Source organism: Sinohyriopsis cumingii, chromosome 6 (assembly GCF_028554795.1).
Source record: "Sinohyriopsis cumingii isolate HCF-2022 chromosome 6, ASM2855479v2, whole genome shotgun sequence".
NCBI lineage: Eukaryota > Metazoa > Mollusca > Bivalvia > Unionida > Unionidae > Sinohyriopsis > Sinohyriopsis cumingii.
The window spans coordinates 161,085,472-161,104,196 of record NC_142966.1 but is presented as its reverse complement, the minus strand read 5'-3'; the positions used below and the strand labels follow the sequence as shown (position 1 = coordinate 161,104,196).

The window sequence follows — 18,725 nt, the reverse complement described above, 5'->3', positions numbered from 1 at the left end:
TACATACATACATACATACGATATTGTGCAAATGTCTCTCATGAGACACTGTTGATGTGTAGGTGTTCAAGGACACCTTCAGTTAGTCTTTGGATCATTTGTTTTGTCCCCCAACAGCTCGCTTTCAATCGCTGAGTTCGCCAAAGAGCACCTATTTTGGAAGACGTTCATCGTGCATAAGGACGATGTGTCCGGCCCACCTAACTTGGACCATTTGCAGTAGCGTGGAGACAGAATCGGATGCAGGCCCTTGTGAAAACCTCGGTATCAGGAATTTTGTCGTGTCACCTTATTCGCAAAATCTTTCGGAGACAGCTCATGTGAAATTGATTACGTTATTGAAAATGACTGGTATATACAGTTCATGTCTCACTGCCATACAGGAGGGTGATGATTGCTGTAGCACGGTACACTTTGGGCTTTGTGGTAAGACCGACTCCATTGCAGTCCCAAACCCAAACATGTCCATGTAGTCTCCAGAAGGCTGAGCTGGCTTTGACCACTCTGCTGCTGACCAGATACGTGAACCTGTCGACAACCTGGAGTTTCATACTGTGATGCTGGGTGGTTAACAATATGGCTTCCCAGTTGCAGGTTCGTACATGACTTCTGTCTTTTTGGTGCTTATCGTGAGTTCCTAGATGTCGTATGCCTGAGCGAACCTGTTCATGCTGGTCTGCATGTTTTATTATTAGCAGGCATTGAAGGCGGATTCGTCAGCAAAGAGGAAGTCCGTAATGACTGTTTTCTCCACACAGGTGAATTCCAGTAGCACCCTGGGGTATCACAAATTTCCGTCAGACCTGTATCTGACATGGATGTCCTCATCACTCTTTTAAACGCATCTGTGAGCATGGCAGTGAACATTATGCTGAAAGGGTGGGTGCCAGAACGCATCGGAGTGTTCGCGGAACTGGCGAACGACTGTGATGAACTTCTAAGTACAGCCTAATCTTTCAATTATCTTCAAAAGTCTGTATCTGCTGACCGTATCGAACACCTTTGTCATTTATGTCTCTGTGTTGCTTCATTAACTAATTCTAGAATAGTTGTGCAGCAAAAATCACGTTGACTGTCCCGCGACCTGTGAGGAAACCACACTATCTTTCGGGTAGTAGACCTTGCTCAAGTCTGAAGGAGGCGATTGAGCAGAACGCGAGAAAGTGGTTTCTCAGGAATTGACAAGGTATTTCTTTGTGGTTTTCTTAGCACTGATAGTAGCCCTGTAGAGGTAAATTCTGTAAACGTCTTTAAATGTTATATGGGACCATTCCTTCATTCCATATTGCTTGTAAGCGGTCTATGAGCGTTTTCAGCAGTATATGTACCCAACATTGCACGCCTCGGCATGTATTACATTTGATCCTGGGACGTCTCCACAGGACAACTGACTAATGGCTTCTTAACCGCTTGCATACAGGGTGGAGTGTTCAGCTCAGCATTAGGTTCCACTTGAAGCAAGCGTTCCATTGCATCATCGTGATGGATGATAGACGGTTGATTACATCACTGAAATGTTTGGCCCATCGCTATTGGAGTAAGCAGTGTTTTCCCATATGCACTGAGAAGAATATAGTACGCAGACGACTAAGGCGGTGGGCAGCTTTCATGGCATCGTAGAAGCACTTTGAGTAATTTCTGTCTGCATGGACCTGAATATGGTCTGCTTTAGTGTCTGTCCAGGAGTGCTGGATCTTGCAAAGCTTCACCTGAACTGTCCTGCACATGGTGAAGGCTGCCCTCTTGGAGTGTGATGAGGGGTTGTTTAGAAAGGCTCTGTGTAGGCCTTATTTTTCATGGCCTTTCTCCGTTGTTTTGCCGTGGCTGTCCTGTTAGCCTCGCAAGCTGAAGCACCTTTAGTGATGGAGTAGCGCCTTGCGACCCTGTTCTTGGCAATCTAATTCCATGCGTCATAGTTAATGCCAATGTACTTCAATGACGTCATCAGGGTGTCCTTGTAACGCTTTCTCTGTCCTCCTTTGCTGCGTTTTTCTTGTTCAAACTCGCCATAAAAGTATTTTTTGAGAAGCCACTGGTCTGGCATGCAACCTACAAGACCTGCCCATCGCAATTATGAATTAATCATGATGTTATAAATACTAATAAGGCGTGCTTGGGCAAGGACCTCGGTATCCGGGATCCTGGCTTGCCACTTTATATTTTGGAGTATTTTGAAGCATGTAGTGTCGAAGTGATGCATGACTTTGATACACATTCCAGATTTCGCAGGCGTATAATAACACAGGGAGTACTGTCGATCTGTACACTTTCAACTTTGTCTGAAGACTAATGCCTCTTCTCTTCCAGATCTTGGTGTGCAGTAAGCCGAATGCTGAGTTGGCGTTTGCAATCCTGGCATTAACTGCGTCATCTATTAAGACATTATGGGACAGAGTGCTGCCAAGAATGATCAACTTATTCGCTTCGCCCAGTTTGTTGTCGTTGACTGTGAGTTTTGGCTCAGCATACGGTTCTTCAGGGACTGGGTGATACATTTATTCAGTCTTCTATGTGTTGATCGCACGGCCGAAATTTGTGCAAGCATTATAGGACTTGTCGACGTTTTTTTACTTGTCAGCTTCAGAACCTGCGTTGATGGGGAAATCATCAGCAAATACAAAGTCTCTGATGAAGTATGTTGTGACCTTAGTTTTTGCTTGGAGCCGAACAGTTTGCCATTAGTTCGGTATTTGATGCTGATTCCTACGTCACCATCTCTGAAGGCATTAGTGAGCATGGCTGAGAACAATATAATGAAAAGTGTTGACGCCTGTACACAACCATGCTGTACTCCGTTTGAGACAGGAAAGGAATCTGATGTCTTACCATTGTTCCGCACTATAGTTTGCATACCATCGTGGAATTTGTGCACCATGGTGATACATTCACTTTGGCACACGTACTTGGCCATGATCTTCTGCAGGTGCTCTTTGCTAACAGTGTCGAAGGCCTTGGTCAGGTCTACAAAGATCGAGAAATTGTAAGTATTCTGCTCTCGGCTTTCCTCTTGCAACTGCCTAGCAGCGAACACCATGTCCATGGTTCCACGCTCCTTTCGGAATCCACGTTGACTTTCTGGTAGGAGTTCATAGTCAAGGTGTGATGTGAGATGGTTGAGGAGAATCTTGGCGAGTATCTTGCCTGCGATAGAGAGCAAAGAGATACCTCGGTAGTTGTCACAAGCCTTAAGATTTCCTATGCGCTGATGCAGATGTATAATAGTATCATCCGTGAATTCCCGTGGGATCGTCTCTTTATTCTTTATGAGATGAAACAATGATGCAGCTTTTCAGTCAGAGCTGCACCACTTTCCTTGTATATCTCTGCTGCGATTGAGTCTGAGTCAGGAGTCATGCCACTTAAGAGCAGAAGTATTACTTTCTGGGTCTCTAACATGATTCGTGGGCCATTCAGTGATCCCTTGACTGGCACATTGACTGGTACTTTAAGAAGCCGATTACTGGCTTCATTATTGATGAATGTTGAGCGTCTAATGACGCAGTTGAAGTGCTCAGCCCACCTTTCGAGGATCTTCTCTTTGTATGTGATCAGTGTGGTCCCAACAGCACTGAGGTGAGGGGATGATCCTGATGATGATGGGCCATTTACTTCATTCAGCGCATCATGAAAACCTCTGCATATCATGCTTGACAGCATGGTTTTGGATCTCATCAACTGTGTTACTCAGCCTGAAATCCTGCATCTTCCGGAGTTCCTGTTGGACAGTTGTACGGATGTTAATGGAGGAATCTTTCTTTGAAGTGGACATAGGATAATTTGTGTATGCTTTATAGAGATGATGCTTTTCATCCATCAGCTCCATGATGTTTTCGCATTTCTCATCAAGTCAGCCGTTGTGCTTTCTGGTGGATTTCCCTAAGATCTCTTTTGTGGTGTTGTATACCAGTTCTCTAAGGGTCACGCAGGCTGCATTCACATTCTGTATGTCCCGAGTGGTGGAATGCAAATGGTTTTTCACAGTGCTGACAAAGGTCGATTTGGAGTTCGAGTTCTTCAGCCTGGCGATGTTCAGACGTTTTGGAATATTCTTGCCTTGCGGGCGTCTTTTAGGTTGGATACGGATGTTTGGCTTGGAGACTACAGGGCGATGGTCAGTCCAACATTCTGCACGTGTACTTAGTCACATCCCGCATATCCCTCTTCCTGACTAACCCGTAGTCAATGAGATGACTGTACTTAAATTAGGGCTGCATCCATGTATTTCTGTTGGGGGTAGGGATGCAGAAAACTGTGTTGGTGATGAGCTGTTCATGCTCTTCGCATGTCAGAAGCAATAGAAGACCATTACTGTTGCAGCGGCTGACAGTATACCTTCCAATGACCCATTTCCAGCATATGCTGTCAGAGCCGATATAAGAAAACTAGGGATGATGACCTTGTCAGATTTGAGAACAGAGGTTATGATAGAGTGGAGTTCATAAAACGTGCCCCTTGTTTCATCTGGATTGACCAATGGTTAGTGCGTAGGCACTGATGATTGTAACATGCTTTCTTCCATTCGATAGTGGGAGTTTCATGGCCATTAGCATGACATTCACACCCTTTGGAAGATCAGCTAGCTTGTTAACAAAATCAGGCTTCACTGCCAAGACTACTCCAGCCTCACGTTGCTCCTCACTTCCTCCGCACCAAACGACGGTGTAGTCTTATATAGATGTTATATCTGACTAGCTCTCTGCCCATAAGGGCAATTCTCATCCGAGGGCTGTCAGCATAATTTTTATAGAAAGGGATGATTTTCATCTTTTTCTTTGTAGTGTTTCCACCTCTGATGTAGGGTCCCCTCCAGCCGCCGTTAGCTGGTTAGGGAAGGATAGAACATGCAGGTTTTACTTTTCTGGCCCCTTACTAATGCCATTGATGAGAGCAGTGTGAATCCTAAAAAAAAGATTGCTCAGTAGCTCATGTGGCTGCTGGACTCCACTGCTGCTCCGTGTTAGTGATGAACTACCATATGGCCTGAGTAGCCTGTGTGAAGATTTGCGGCTACGGCTGCCAGTGAACCCACACCTGCCGGTTTGTCGCTCGTCCTTCCCCGCAGGACTTTGTGCTGAAGGCTGACCAAATGACTTGCTCGCTGACTTGGACTAAAGTGAGGAAGGGCAAAGTACCCCAAAGGAGGCAAGACTGTACCCCCACAAGAGGTGCTACCCGTCCAATACACTCCTGTACACTCCACATGATATATACATACATATATGCATGCATACATACATACATACATACATACATACATACATACATACATCTTACCAACGTATTTGCAATGGACCGAATATCTGTTTTCTCTTTGCAAGCAGACCGTTTTATAAGTTTTCATGATTCAAATGTCAATTCGTGAAAGCGTAATTATTCATTTTCATGAAAAAATGTATTTTGTTCTAATCTAACCCGATATAGACGAGAAAATCCTTTGTTTCATTAAGAATATACCGTAATGTACTGTTATTAGTCGCTTTAAACCGTCCTACATTGCTTGAACAGTACAATCAAATAGTAAGATTACCTATACTATAGTACAAAGTAGATAGAGCCACATATATATATATATATATATATATATATATATATATATATATATATATATATATATATATATATATATATATATATATATATATAGATACAGATATGCAAATATAGACACTTACATAATTTGGTATGATCTGCTGACGAATTGCTCGTATTCGTTTAATCGTCGGGGTAATCGCCACGTCTCGTTCCACGTTCAGTCTGTCAATCACCGTGGAAATAACACAGTACAATCCGCTCCTCTCAGCACCATTGCTTGAGCGAGAACATGACATTCAATGAAACCTCAAGCTCCTATTTTCAATTACTGCATTATTAACTCGTATGTTTGTTTCAAATGTCAGTGTTGTCTATTGTTAATTAATTAAGTAATAACAAAATTACAATATTGGAACTAATGAATATATCATAATTTAAAGTCCAGCAAACAAAAGTATATGCTGTCGACAATTTTATAAACCTTTAAGAGCATTTAGAATATGATCAGACAACGTAGTAAAAAGAAACGTATTTATGTACTAGAAATAATGATAAAGTGAGACATTACCCTGCATCGGATATTCAATAATTGAAATTAGATAGATATAGATACAGAGAGATTACCCATTTTGATAATTTCTAAATGGATGAGATACTTATATTTATAAAATCTTCGAGAAGGATACACCGAGAACATACATGCAGTGGACAACGAGAGGTTTTGCTTCCCTTTCTTTTTGCCATTTGTCAACAGCATCAACAAGTTGCAGAAATGATTCAGTGTTTTCAGGTATATCTGTTGTTTCAGTCCACTTCGTAAATTGAAACTGTTTTATGGATCTTGTAGCCTCATCCTCAAAAATATAAATAAACATTTTAGTTTGGTTTTAAATTTTCGACACTTTTCTGTACTCATTGCGCGTTAGGATGTCCCAGCTTTATCAGGATTTTAGTCATAGAAGACTAGGTTAACAATATAATCTAGTCAGAAATTGCAAAATAATGATGTCAAAAGCGACGTCATTGATACAAATCGCAAGACACTTAAAAGAGGCAGTTCACAGCTATATATATATATATATATATATATATATATAGAGAGAGAGAGAGAGAGAGAGAGAGAGAGAGAGAGAGAGAGAGAGAATCGGTATGAGAAATACAGGGAGACACAGAGATGGTGAGAGGAATGGTTGCACATAAACATTGACATATCAGCTGAACAATCATCTGGATTTTTAAAATTACAGATTATTAAATTAAACTTACCCCAATAAATGAGAAGGATAATGTACGTTCCAGAAAATTTTTGTGTCTTTCTTGCTTTGCAAGTCTTATTGAGAACATTCCAAACCGCACTTCTCTGTCTTTAGGCCAGTAGATTCCAATCTGTAAAAATTGTATTGTCTCAATCTGAATTCACTACACACGAATCCTCAACAGTAAAATAATATGTCAAACGAGAAAGCGAAAAGCACATTAGAAACAAACGAGTGAGGTTCAGAAAGATTGCGATGATTAATAGTTATTCCCAGCGTGATATTGGGTGATATGAAATTAAATTCAAAGCCATGCCCTGCGATTTTAGGATACGTTCTACCACCATAAAGAGTTAAACTGGGTCAAATACTGAGAACTATAACGGTGCTTAGAAAATGTATTGAATAATCTGTACATTGTCATCCACAGACAAAATGAAAATATAAAATGTCACCCACTCCCGTCCCCACAACGCACAAAGAAGACTGAAAAGGGAATTGGAGCTTAACGAACTGGTTAGCACGATAACACAACGTAATGGTCTATGGACTTTAGAAGTGACATATCTGATTTAACTATTTGCTGAATAATTCATAAAGATTAAAAATGATATAACTTGGAGGGTTTCAGAATTTTTAAAGGTTTTAAGACATATCATGGATGACCATTTCGCCGGTTCAGCTTTCCTAGGAAGATTGCCTTTATGGAGAGTTCGAAATATAAAGTACCAAGCGTGATATGTTATATTGCAATGGGATTTATTCACGTAGAACGTGTTCCACATATGTTAGTATAAATTAAAGAAGTGATGAATATGAGAAAATTATTAAAAAAATATATCAAAGAAACTAAATAATTTGAAATGTATTGACGTAGGACCTTGTTATTTATAATCATTTCTACATGAAGCTTTTCAAGACACAAGCATTTTATGACTTTATTAATTTATTGTTTCTTTTAGATAATATCCAGAGCCTCTTAGAAGTTCTTAAATACTGTATCGTTTTCTTTGAACACTATTGAGTGTGTAGGATGGGCAACGTCCTGTCCTGGTCACATTCTGCGGAAGTGATTTATCAAAGTATGGGGGATGGGCATACTATTGAGATCTTTGTAACTGAAGTTAGTTTCGTGTAAACATTTTTGCCTGTTTCAGGATGCATAAAAGTAGCGAGATGCTTTTGTTGTTTGCCGAAAGTAAGTCGCGATAAGATAACTCGTAGATAATCGAGCAAAGGAGCTGACGACTTTGCCAAAATGTTTAATTGGCTGCAAACCTGGAAACATGCGAATATATATGTATGTATAATGCCATTGAGGTTCAAGTCCCTATAATCACGCACTTTTCTTGAAATATCAATATTAGAACCGTTTCTGTAAATTAAACCCATTTTGATAGTGTAACAAATCGACCATTTACTTAAAAGTACAGCCGATTCGGCACATTGAAATCCCAAATAATGAGTTGCTATCAACAAAACAAATGCATAAGGTCTTGTTTCTTTAGTAATTTTCTAAAGCATTTGTCTTTGTGCTTATTTGGCGAGTCGATTAGGTAAGTAGGTCAACATACGTCACGTGCTTTCGAGCTCTCCGAGTTAAGCATGATGATTGTTCTGATTTCGAGATCATTGATCATTCTCCAGAAGTCGATGACGGTGTCTGTTAGAGGCATCTGCGTCAAAATAAATCCCATTTTCTGTCGGTGACTCTGAAATGTTGATAGATGCTTACTAAGTAAAACAGAGACCATTCTGACACTGTGCCACACTAGTTTATGATTTAGCGTTTTAAAATGCATTATATGCGTAATTTTCATTACATCCGAGTAGAAGAAAAATATCTTAAAGTAAAATAAAATACCTTTAATGTTAACTAGTTACTTTGAGATATAACAAGCTAATAATTCTAAATGAATGAATACAAACTGTTGAATACTGAGAGTTTGACATAACGTTTTTATATCAGAGGTTGGTAAATGTGTTGTGCACAAGACACAAACATATACTCACTGGTACTATAACAGCATTGATGTAGTCATTTCTGCTCGAAACTAGTGTACTGAGATACACCCTGTGTCTGTCAGCTGCAAAAAATGTTAAACGTTTGTTAGATTGTCGTGATATAAAATATAGAAGAGTCCTAATTTAATTCCAATTCTCTGATGCTTGCTACATGATGGACCTTTATAAAAGATTTAGAAAGTAATTTGTAAATTAATGTTAAGAAGAACCAAACTCAGTCATAAATAGCTTTACCATCATCGATATTATGCAATATAGTTTACGTTTCTGGTATATTCTTTTCTAATTGTCTACATTCACTATGTCATACGACAATGTTTGTGTGCTTTTATGCGTTCGAATCATTTGAATTATATTTTCACTCGAGAGTTACAATTGTGGATGAGGTATGTTATAAATATACCTTAAAGTTTTCTTTAGGTGTCATTTACTCGTTTTCTTTATGTAACCTAGAAAAGCATTCTAAGAGTTTTCTTATTTTAATTCCAGGTTACATTAACACTGACATGTGTGTGTGTGTGTGTGTGTGTGTGTGAGTGTGTGTGTGTGTGTGTGTGTGTGTGAGTGTGTGATTCGGGTTTTAAACGTAGCTTTAACATTATTTCAGTTATATCGCACGATGTCTTCAGTTTGGCAGTTTATAGTGAAGTCTTGCAATGGGACATTATGCAGCAGACATATAGCATCATGTCCCACCCAGTCACATTATCCTGACACCAGGCCGACCAGTCTTAATAATACCCCCATAATGCTGAGCACCTAGCGAGGTGGCTGTTAGTACCGTTTTTGCAGGTTTTTGGTATGACGCGGCAGGGTTCGAACTCGCAATCTCCCGCATTCGTGGCGGACGCTCTAACCACATTGCCACATATCGGATTACATTGTCATTTGGGGTATGCCACAAATGTTATAGTAATTTTAGATAATATCATCTAATTTAGGTGATATATAATATTTACCTGGCAATATATTTTTATGTCTGTTTTTAGCTATGTTTTCAGACTTTTTAGCGGCACTGAACTCATCTTGTTTCGAATCGCATCCCTCTCCATCATTATCCTCCATTTTAATGGTAGCGTACACATTCTCGTGGCTGAAAACTTCATTTTGCAACCTCTGGAAAAATATTAGCATGATCAACTAAATGATATACAAACTTTAATCTAGTGGTCCTTCGTGTGGTTTTAAAACTTTCTAGTTGTATAAAGTGAAGCCTGTGGTTTGTCAGGGGCATCTGATGAAAAATGGCTTCTTGAAATATTGTTGTTTTCAAAATGCATTTGAGTAAGTGGCCGATAAACAAATTATGAAATATAGATTATTGATGTTAACAGGTGATCTTTAAATAAACATGTTAAGCACAATTTGTTCAATAACAACTTTCATTATCAGTCATTAGAATGAAGCAGAAAAGCGTCATTAAAAGGACATAACTGTATCAAATATGAACACTTCCCTTACCTGATTTTAGTAGTCAGTGGGATATTAAATGTTCATGAACAAATGGACATACTTAGTAGTAGGTGGGATATTAAATATTCATGAACAAATTGACATAATAAAAATAAGTCAAATACATTGAAAATAAATAATGCGTGGATAAAAGTGACAAAAGTACTCAACCTCATATTCAAGCTCTAGTTTGATCTTTCCACTTTCACTATTAACTTCCATTAACTCATTGTACACTTTCGGAAAGTTATCCGACGACGTCGCCGTTCCTGACAACATTAAGGCTTCCACTAGTGTCTCATGAAGGAAAATATACTGTTCCTACAATCACAAAAAAATATTACACGAAATACACTTACCAGTTTAATGTATGTAACAATCAAATCGACACATAGTTTTAACAAAAGCATATTTCATGACATCCCTACTCCCAAATGGAAATTAGAAATCTGTAAACCTGCTTGATTAAAAATCGCAAGTGGTGTTTGTTAGGAACTGTTTATCCCATTTCCCAAAATACTTTCTATGAGGTCTTTAAACTAAGTGAACAAATATGTATAATTTACATGGCTGACAAACGTGTCTCACGTTTATTTATACCTTCATAGAGATACGTATTATTCTTTATGATCAGAATTTTATGTTGCATTAAGAGTATGGATACAAATATTGGTATTATGACCTTTGTTTGCACTAAATTCACTCTTTGACGTCGCAGGTTCGATACACATGCCAACACATTCACAAGTCCTTCCACCTTCGCTTGGTTTGCCAGGTAGTCCAGTGCTATATATGTTCCAGTCCGACTGATTCCTGCACTAAATGAAAGATGAACTAAGTTACATTGGTCATGATAAAATTAACGTACGAACGCTGTTTCTGCTTCAGTGAGCTATTCTGTCATCTTTTATCGCAGTAAATGAGCGTCTGAATTGATATAAAAATGTTTTCAAGACAGACGAGAACGAGACAATAAGCTGGTAAATGAGGAAATCGTTTCCACATGACTTCAAACAAATTATTCCTAACAACTAATGTACATTTTAAAAAGGTAGGAAATATTCTGACAGGGTAATTAATCAAGACGTACGTTATGAGACTGAAACATATGTATGAAAATGCACAAATATGACATCATCATATTAAGGAAGAATGGGGTATAAATTAACACCAAAATTATTAAGAATTAATGCCGAAAATAATTAGGAACAAACCATAAGCCAAATATTTTATATACACTTTAAACAAACTCTATTTTTCGAAGTACCAGGTTGCTTCAGTGACCAGAATAATTCTAAAATTAATTCAGTGTTGGGCTCAACAATTGAGACACTATTGTTAAGGAAAACTGTTGGCCGTAAAATCCTCCAAGAAACAAGCAAACACACACGCATACAAGTACATAATAAGGTATTGAACCTGCAGTGGACAACGATTGGTCTTGTTGTAGGTACTCTGTTAACACTTCTCCAGAACTGTACAATAGAAGAAGCAGCCTTCGGTACACCTTTGTCTGGCCACGCTGTGTAGTGGAATTGAGTCAAGCGTTTTGACAGGTTGCCCTGAAAATTATTAAATTAGCTACATCGCAAAATCACACACATCTAATATCTGAACAATCATATCTATCTTTTTTTCTGTCTGTGTCCCGCTTGCCATACAAAATGTTCCGTGTTCGAAACTCGCAGCACCAACCAAATTTGTTGCATGTCTTTTTGCATTTTTATCTTCAGTTTTTCTTTTATACTCGCTTATCCGAATTTGTTTTCTATTGTATTTGTGTTTACTTTTTATTCTCGTTTTAGGACCAACAATTAACCTAGTGCATAAATATAACACAGGACCTACCTACCATATTTCAGTCAATATCAAGAAATTGGGAACATGAAATGAACAAACTCTTGTATCTTTCATAGCCAAACGTTAAAACATTTCTAGGAGAAATGGATCAGACTATATATTTGAAACACTGTATCTTATAAATTGACTAAAACAATGTTGATATCATCATGAGTACGAATAAAAAATACATATGTCTTCTTTGACCTCGTTGCACGAGGAGCTTGTAATCTGAATTACATATTGATATCTGCAATTATAATTGTACTTACAACAGTCATTTCCAAGGTACGCATGTCGTAGTCAGCAAACAAATCCGTATCAAGCAGTCTCACAGCAACGCTGCCAAATGCACTACTTTGTCCCACCTCCACTGGCCAATATAATTCACACTTTTGCTATAAAAAGTGTACAGAACGAGCCAAATTATTATTGTGATTAGAATTATTTTCTCTAACTCACGTAATACCATAAACACCGACCACCAGGAGATCAAGCTCTGCAGAAATGCAGATTGTTATAATAAAAAACAATCACTGGATTAATAAAATCATACTATTTTAAGGTAAAGAAACAAAATGTTATGATATTATTAAAATGCAGACACTAAATATTTGAAAAACGATACCGGACAAGTGAAAACTAATTAGAAAGGTACATCCACTAAAAGGTCTATGAAATAAAAAATCATGGTGAAGGTAGCTGATGAAAATGAGAGAGGACTATTATATTGTATAATAGCTTACACGTGTCCATTTCAATCCAATAATGTTATATAAATTTGCATGCATTTCAGTGTACGTACATTTCCACCTTCCACAAGTCCCGTGAGCATAACTATCTTTTCCACGTCATATTGCCACAGCATCCGCCAAAAATCATCGATGTTATCTTTGGTTGTACCTTCAACAAAATATGCCAGAGGTACCTGTACCAGTACAGTAACTTTACAATACTAAACAATAAAGCATAATTGAAGAATTACGTTTAAAATATATTGACCATAATCTCAATCACCGAGGCGAAATATCGCTGTTAATGGATACTGGCTTTCGCACACGAAATCTAGCCACTGTATCTTGAAGGCCTTAGCAAAAACCACTTACAATAAAGTATATGTCTATAACATACTAATGTAAGTTATATCAACAAAATTTAATCCATAAACATATAAAACAATAATTGAAAATCATATAACTAAGAAATGCATTTATATCTTACAATGATTATGACATTGTGTCCTTTGAAATTGTAAAGTTTAAAGAATACATAAAAGTTAGATGTGAGTTTGTATACCTTGAGAAGCGATATACATCTTTGGACCGGAATAGCCCTACAATAATAATAATAATAATAATAATACTAATACTAATAATAATAATAATAATAATAATAATAATAATAATAATGATAATAATAATAATAATAATAATAATAATAATAATAACAACAACAACTACAACAACAAAAAATAAATATTTTATGGTGGCAAAGTTAGGGGCATGGTACTAGAAATAGTTATACTAGTAATAGTAGTAGTAGGTGTAGTACTAAAATATAGAAGTGAAAGCAAAGATGAAGAAAAATGGGTAAGACATTTTATAATAGCATAGTACATGTGTACTTACGCGTTCCGTCTCACACAAACCGTAGATATTAATCTAGATCATTTAATTAAAGTATTTTGCCACGAAAGATTACAATCGAAATATCAAAAAAAAAAAACATTTACAAAATAGTTTTGTTAATAATAATATTATCGAGAATGGATACAAAGAATAAAAATAGAATGATAATATGAGTTTATATATATTCCATCAATTTTGTTCATATACCAGTAGCACTATATTTATAAATATTCAGAACTACGTCAGTTTCGTTTTGGGATCAGTAGATTGTTGCAAAATCAATGTAATATAACAATGTGTCAACATCAGTTATCTAAAGGTTGTTGTTGTGATGGTGTAAAACACTCACGTCAACAAAAGATGCATTGATGTAGTCATTGTCATCATTACCCATTGGATTCAGTAGAACACGGTTTACGTCATCTGAAGCCAGAAATAGAACAAATATGAGTTTGGAATTATTTAGACCTTAGTTTTATTTAATTATTCATATTACAATTTCTCAGATTAATATAATTAGCACGGGAATAAAATCATAGAGTGTCAAATTACAATAATTCGTTCTTCACAATCCTCGTTATGATTCAGAATGCAAAACCAATAATTTAATTAATTAGTAAAATTTACTGATTGGCTTTCTTTTTAAAATAAGGTTACATCTAAGTTATTTCGAGGCTGTTAAAAATTATTGATATTACCAATAACTACGAGATGGGTTCAAATGTTATACATCATTGAATAATAGCAAGTTTATCGCAGAATAATTTGTGTTTGATTTATTGTAATTTATTTTTCATTCCTTTATAATCATGTCAGGATGTTTTTGAGAACTGAATTTGATATTGATGACATTTTGAGTTATAGCCTTTTTCTGTAGAAAAAGATAGCATCATCATTGACTGACGCAGGCTCATGCAAAGTGATAAACTAATATTTCTGCACGATATCATCAATTGTGTGTTCCGGTGTGTTTCCTGAAAATGACTTCAATCAACAGTGACAGATAATTTCAAATTACAGTTGTTTCGATAACTTAATGTATTTGTTACGTATTTGTAAATTGCATTACAATTACAAAATGCATTCTTCCGAAACATTTCCATAGATTTCTTTACTTGGTATACCAGCTAGGTGTTAATGTTCCAATTGTTTTACTACATATCCTTTTATTCATAATCATCATAAGTGATTATTAAAGTGCAGTTGTTACTAGATACCAACCTTTCTTTTACGTTTATTTATAATTTATCAAGAATATTTACTTTTCAGATGATAAAATTATGAATATACTCTACTGTTGACAATGTGTAATTTGTGTTCCTTCCTCTTCTCAAAGCTGGCCGGCGTAGAACAAGAAGAAGAATCCCAGTTATCTCCATTATTTCGGCACAAACATTTAAAAAATTCGACCGTTAATTTAGATAACCTAATTCAAATCCATATTAATTCGTCAACATTTGTGTCAACTATCCAAGAGATACCTCTGCGCATTGCATTATTCAATGCCCAATCAGTATCAACGACCAAAATGTTGACATATTTTTCGCGACAGAAACATGGCTAAAAACATCAGGCGATGAACCCAAGTGTGCTGATGTAGCACCTACTGGTTACTCCATCAAGTCATTCCCCCGTAATTCTCGCAGAGGTGGAATTGCTGTCATCAAAAATAACTCCGTGACAAAACGTCTTAACTACACAACATTCAGTTTCGACCACACATCGTTTGAACTAGTCCAAACCACACTCACAATGGAGCAAAGGTCATTACATTGTTTCTGCATATACCGCCCTCCTCCTAGTAGAAAAAACAAGCTGGCTGACTCTCTTTTTGAAGCAGTCTCCGAATCTCCTGCACAATGGATATTCTATAGGTGGCAACCTGATTATTCTTGGAGATTTCAATTTTCACTTTGACTGTCCCGGAAACTCAAATACATCAAAACTCATAGATTCCATTAATGTTTTCAACCTCAAACAGTCAGTTAACCAACCCACCCATAAACATGGTCACATTTTAGACTGGATTCTTAATAGACTGATGATAACATTCTACGATTCTCCCTGGTATCCCGTGACCTTGCGTCAGATCACCGCTGTATTATATGCCATCTTGACGTATCAGTCCCTAACCCTCCACCTTTATATGATACTGAGAGAAACCTCCGTATGATAAATAGAATCAAACTAATTCACGACATCCAAGCTAACCTAACAACTTGCTTACCTCCTACCGCAGAACAACTCGATAACTGTCTGCGTTCATTGCTTGACAAACATGCCCCAGCTACCAAGTGCAGAGTATCAATTAAAAAGTGTTCTCCATGGTATAGCAGTGTTAGGGACCAGCTTCACACTGCTAAAAGAGACCGCCGTAAAGCTGATATTCTCTGGCTTTCCATCAGACTCACTATTCATAAGCAAATCTATGAAGTCGCTAAGAAGAATGTCACAACTATAGTCCATACAGCGAAATCAGCCCACTACATTACTAAGATCATGGAAAGTTCCAGCTGCAAAGACCTCTTCGAGATTACTAACCAGCTAATGTCAAGGAACAAATCAACACCACTTCCAACTACCTTCTCTCCAGTCGACCTTCCTGACATGTTTGCAAATTTCTTCCGTGACAAAGTACAAACCATTAGAGATAAGCTTGACACCACAATTTCAATTGACTCGTCGTCACCATACAATTGGGATACAGAATTTGAGCGGCAACCGTTAGCAGCATTTGAACCTGTCTCTATGGATTTCGTACGTACAATCGTGATGAAGAGTGCACCAAAGTCATGTGAACTTGATCCAATTCCAACATCACTGCTGCTTGAGTGCTTAGATCCAGTATTGTCTTCACCAATTGATGTTATTAATACCTCTCTCTCATCCGGAGAATTCCCATCGTTTTGTCAAAACTGCCATTGTAAAGCCTCTGCTGAAGAAACCAACACTAGACCATAACGATTTAAAGAACTACCTCCCAGTTTCTAATCTCCCATTCATATAAAAAATCTTAGCAGAGGTTGTTCTGTCCCAGCTTGTATCTCATCTAAATTCAAACAGTCTTTTTGGCAATGTACAATCTGCATATCGCCCTTGCCACAGTACTGCATTGGATAGCGGAAAGATTACAGTCTTCACTCTCCTTGATTTATCTGCAGCATTTGACACAATAAACCATGATATATTACTTTACCGTCTCCAGCATGCATTTGGCATTCATGATAAAGCCTTACTGTGGTTCAAGTCCTACTTGGTCAACAGGACACAAATTATATCTGAAATGGAATACACTCCAACCCAGTTGATCTATGTTGTGGTGTTCGACAGGGGTCTGTTCTTGGACCTGTTCTCTTCATTCTGTACACTCATCGCTCTCAAGTGTTATAGATCATCATCTAGTGTCTCACCAATTGAACGATGATCACATCCAAATATACAAATCTAACCACCCAACTGAAGTTGATGCTACCATCCAAGGAGTAGAGAGGTGCATTTCTGATGTGAAATCATGGATGACATGTAACATGCTGCAGATGAATGATAATAAAGCTGAGGCCATTCTGATCACAACACAAAGATTTTCTCATTCACATCCGTTACGTCAAACAATAAATATCAACAACGCCAACAATAAATTCACACAATCAGTACGAAACATAGATATTACTCTGGAGAGTACTCTCACATTGCACCAACATGTCATGAACATATGTAAGGCTGCATATCTTGAACTGAGACGCATCAGCTCAATTCGCAAATATCTTTCAGTTGATGCCACTAAAACACTTGTGTGTTCATTAGTACTTTCAAGACTAGACTATTGTAACTCAATTCTGCCTGGTTCATCTCAATATCTACTCCAGAAACTTCAAAAAGTTCAAAACATAGCTGCTCGGATCATACTTAGAGTACCACGATCAGAGGACACCTCCCCGCTGCTCAGTACCCTACACTGGCTATGCATGCGATCCAGAATCAAACACAAAATTTGTTCTCTGTGATATGCTCACTGAACTTAGACACGAAGACACAGTGATCACATTCAAGAGGGCTCTCAAAACTCACTTATTTCGACTGCAAGAACAAATTCAAAGACCTAATAATGTTTGCTACCGGAAATATTCTCAGAATGTTTTTTATTTTTTAACGTTTTTCTAATTTCATGTTGTTTGCTTTTGTAATAATATTATTAAATGTTTTTTTTTTTATCTTATAGGTGTTGTATAATGTTGTAAAGCGCTTAGAGCTTCTAAAGATTAGGCGCTATGCAAAGTCCTCATTATTATTATTATTATTATTATTATTATTATTATTATCATTATTATTATGTAGGTTGAAGCATTCTAAAAATAAATGATTACCACGTAATTGTTGCGTGACGATCGTGTTCTAAAATATTATCTACAAAGAATGTGTGGATTTATGTATATTTAAGGTGCATAGTTCGTTGGTTCGTATTTTATCTTTACTATATGCTCTCGGTAATGTGAAGTTGTATCTAGTAGTTGACGTTCTCCAACATCAGTGACAGTTTTGTAAACAGCAATATGTACTTTTTTCTGAGTGAAGGGCAAATATTAGGATATTATCTTAAGATGAGTCAAGGACATTGGTAATGTTCACATAGCTATACCTGGTATACGTGATGTTTATCGAATGCTTTATAATTACTTTTTATACAGTCCTTCTAACTATGACTATGTTTATTACAGACCTGTGAACTCTTGTCTCTCATCCTGGTTATTCTTTTATGGTTAGTTCCTTATATATGAATAATGTTTACTACAAAATCAGTCATTCGTGCGATAACATCTGAGCCCAATCAAGTTGTTTTTTCTGTGTGTTAGATTTGTTTTTGGACTTATATTATTTAGTTTCAAAAGTATTCTTACCCCGAAATATAAAGAGCTCCATAATAATATGCTCGGATAGAAAGACTTGGAATTATAGTGAAATTCAAATAATGACATATTCTTGGATTATATTACTG

General features: G+C 37.1%; 1 protein-coding gene across 1 annotated transcript in view; it reads right to left on the bottom strand.

The window, feature by feature from the left end:
• Positions 1–18,725, bottom strand: part of LOC149798401 (receptor-type tyrosine-protein phosphatase alpha-like) — a 611,129-nt gene that overhangs the window by 3,776 nt on the left and 588,628 nt on the right. Inside the window, exons 17-29 of the mRNA XM_089963598.1 lie at positions 14,082–14,155; positions 13,401–13,437; positions 12,910–13,007; positions 12,377–12,502; positions 11,685–11,827; positions 10,948–11,083; positions 10,437–10,586; positions 9,773–9,929; positions 8,802–8,875; positions 8,363–8,500; positions 6,799–6,918; positions 6,232–6,386; positions 5,673–5,808 (exon numbers count right to left, since the gene is read on the bottom strand). Of these exons, the coding sequence (XP_089819724.1) occupies positions 5,673–5,808; positions 6,232–6,386; positions 6,799–6,918; positions 8,363–8,500; positions 8,802–8,875; positions 9,773–9,929; positions 10,437–10,586; positions 10,948–11,083; positions 11,685–11,827; positions 12,377–12,502; positions 12,910–13,007; positions 13,401–13,437; positions 14,082–14,155 (1,544 nt within the window). The remainder of the gene's footprint in view (positions 1–5,672; positions 5,809–6,231; positions 6,387–6,798; positions 6,919–8,362; positions 8,501–8,801; positions 8,876–9,772; positions 9,930–10,436; positions 10,587–10,947; positions 11,084–11,684; positions 11,828–12,376; positions 12,503–12,909; positions 13,008–13,400; positions 13,438–14,081; positions 14,156–18,725) is intronic.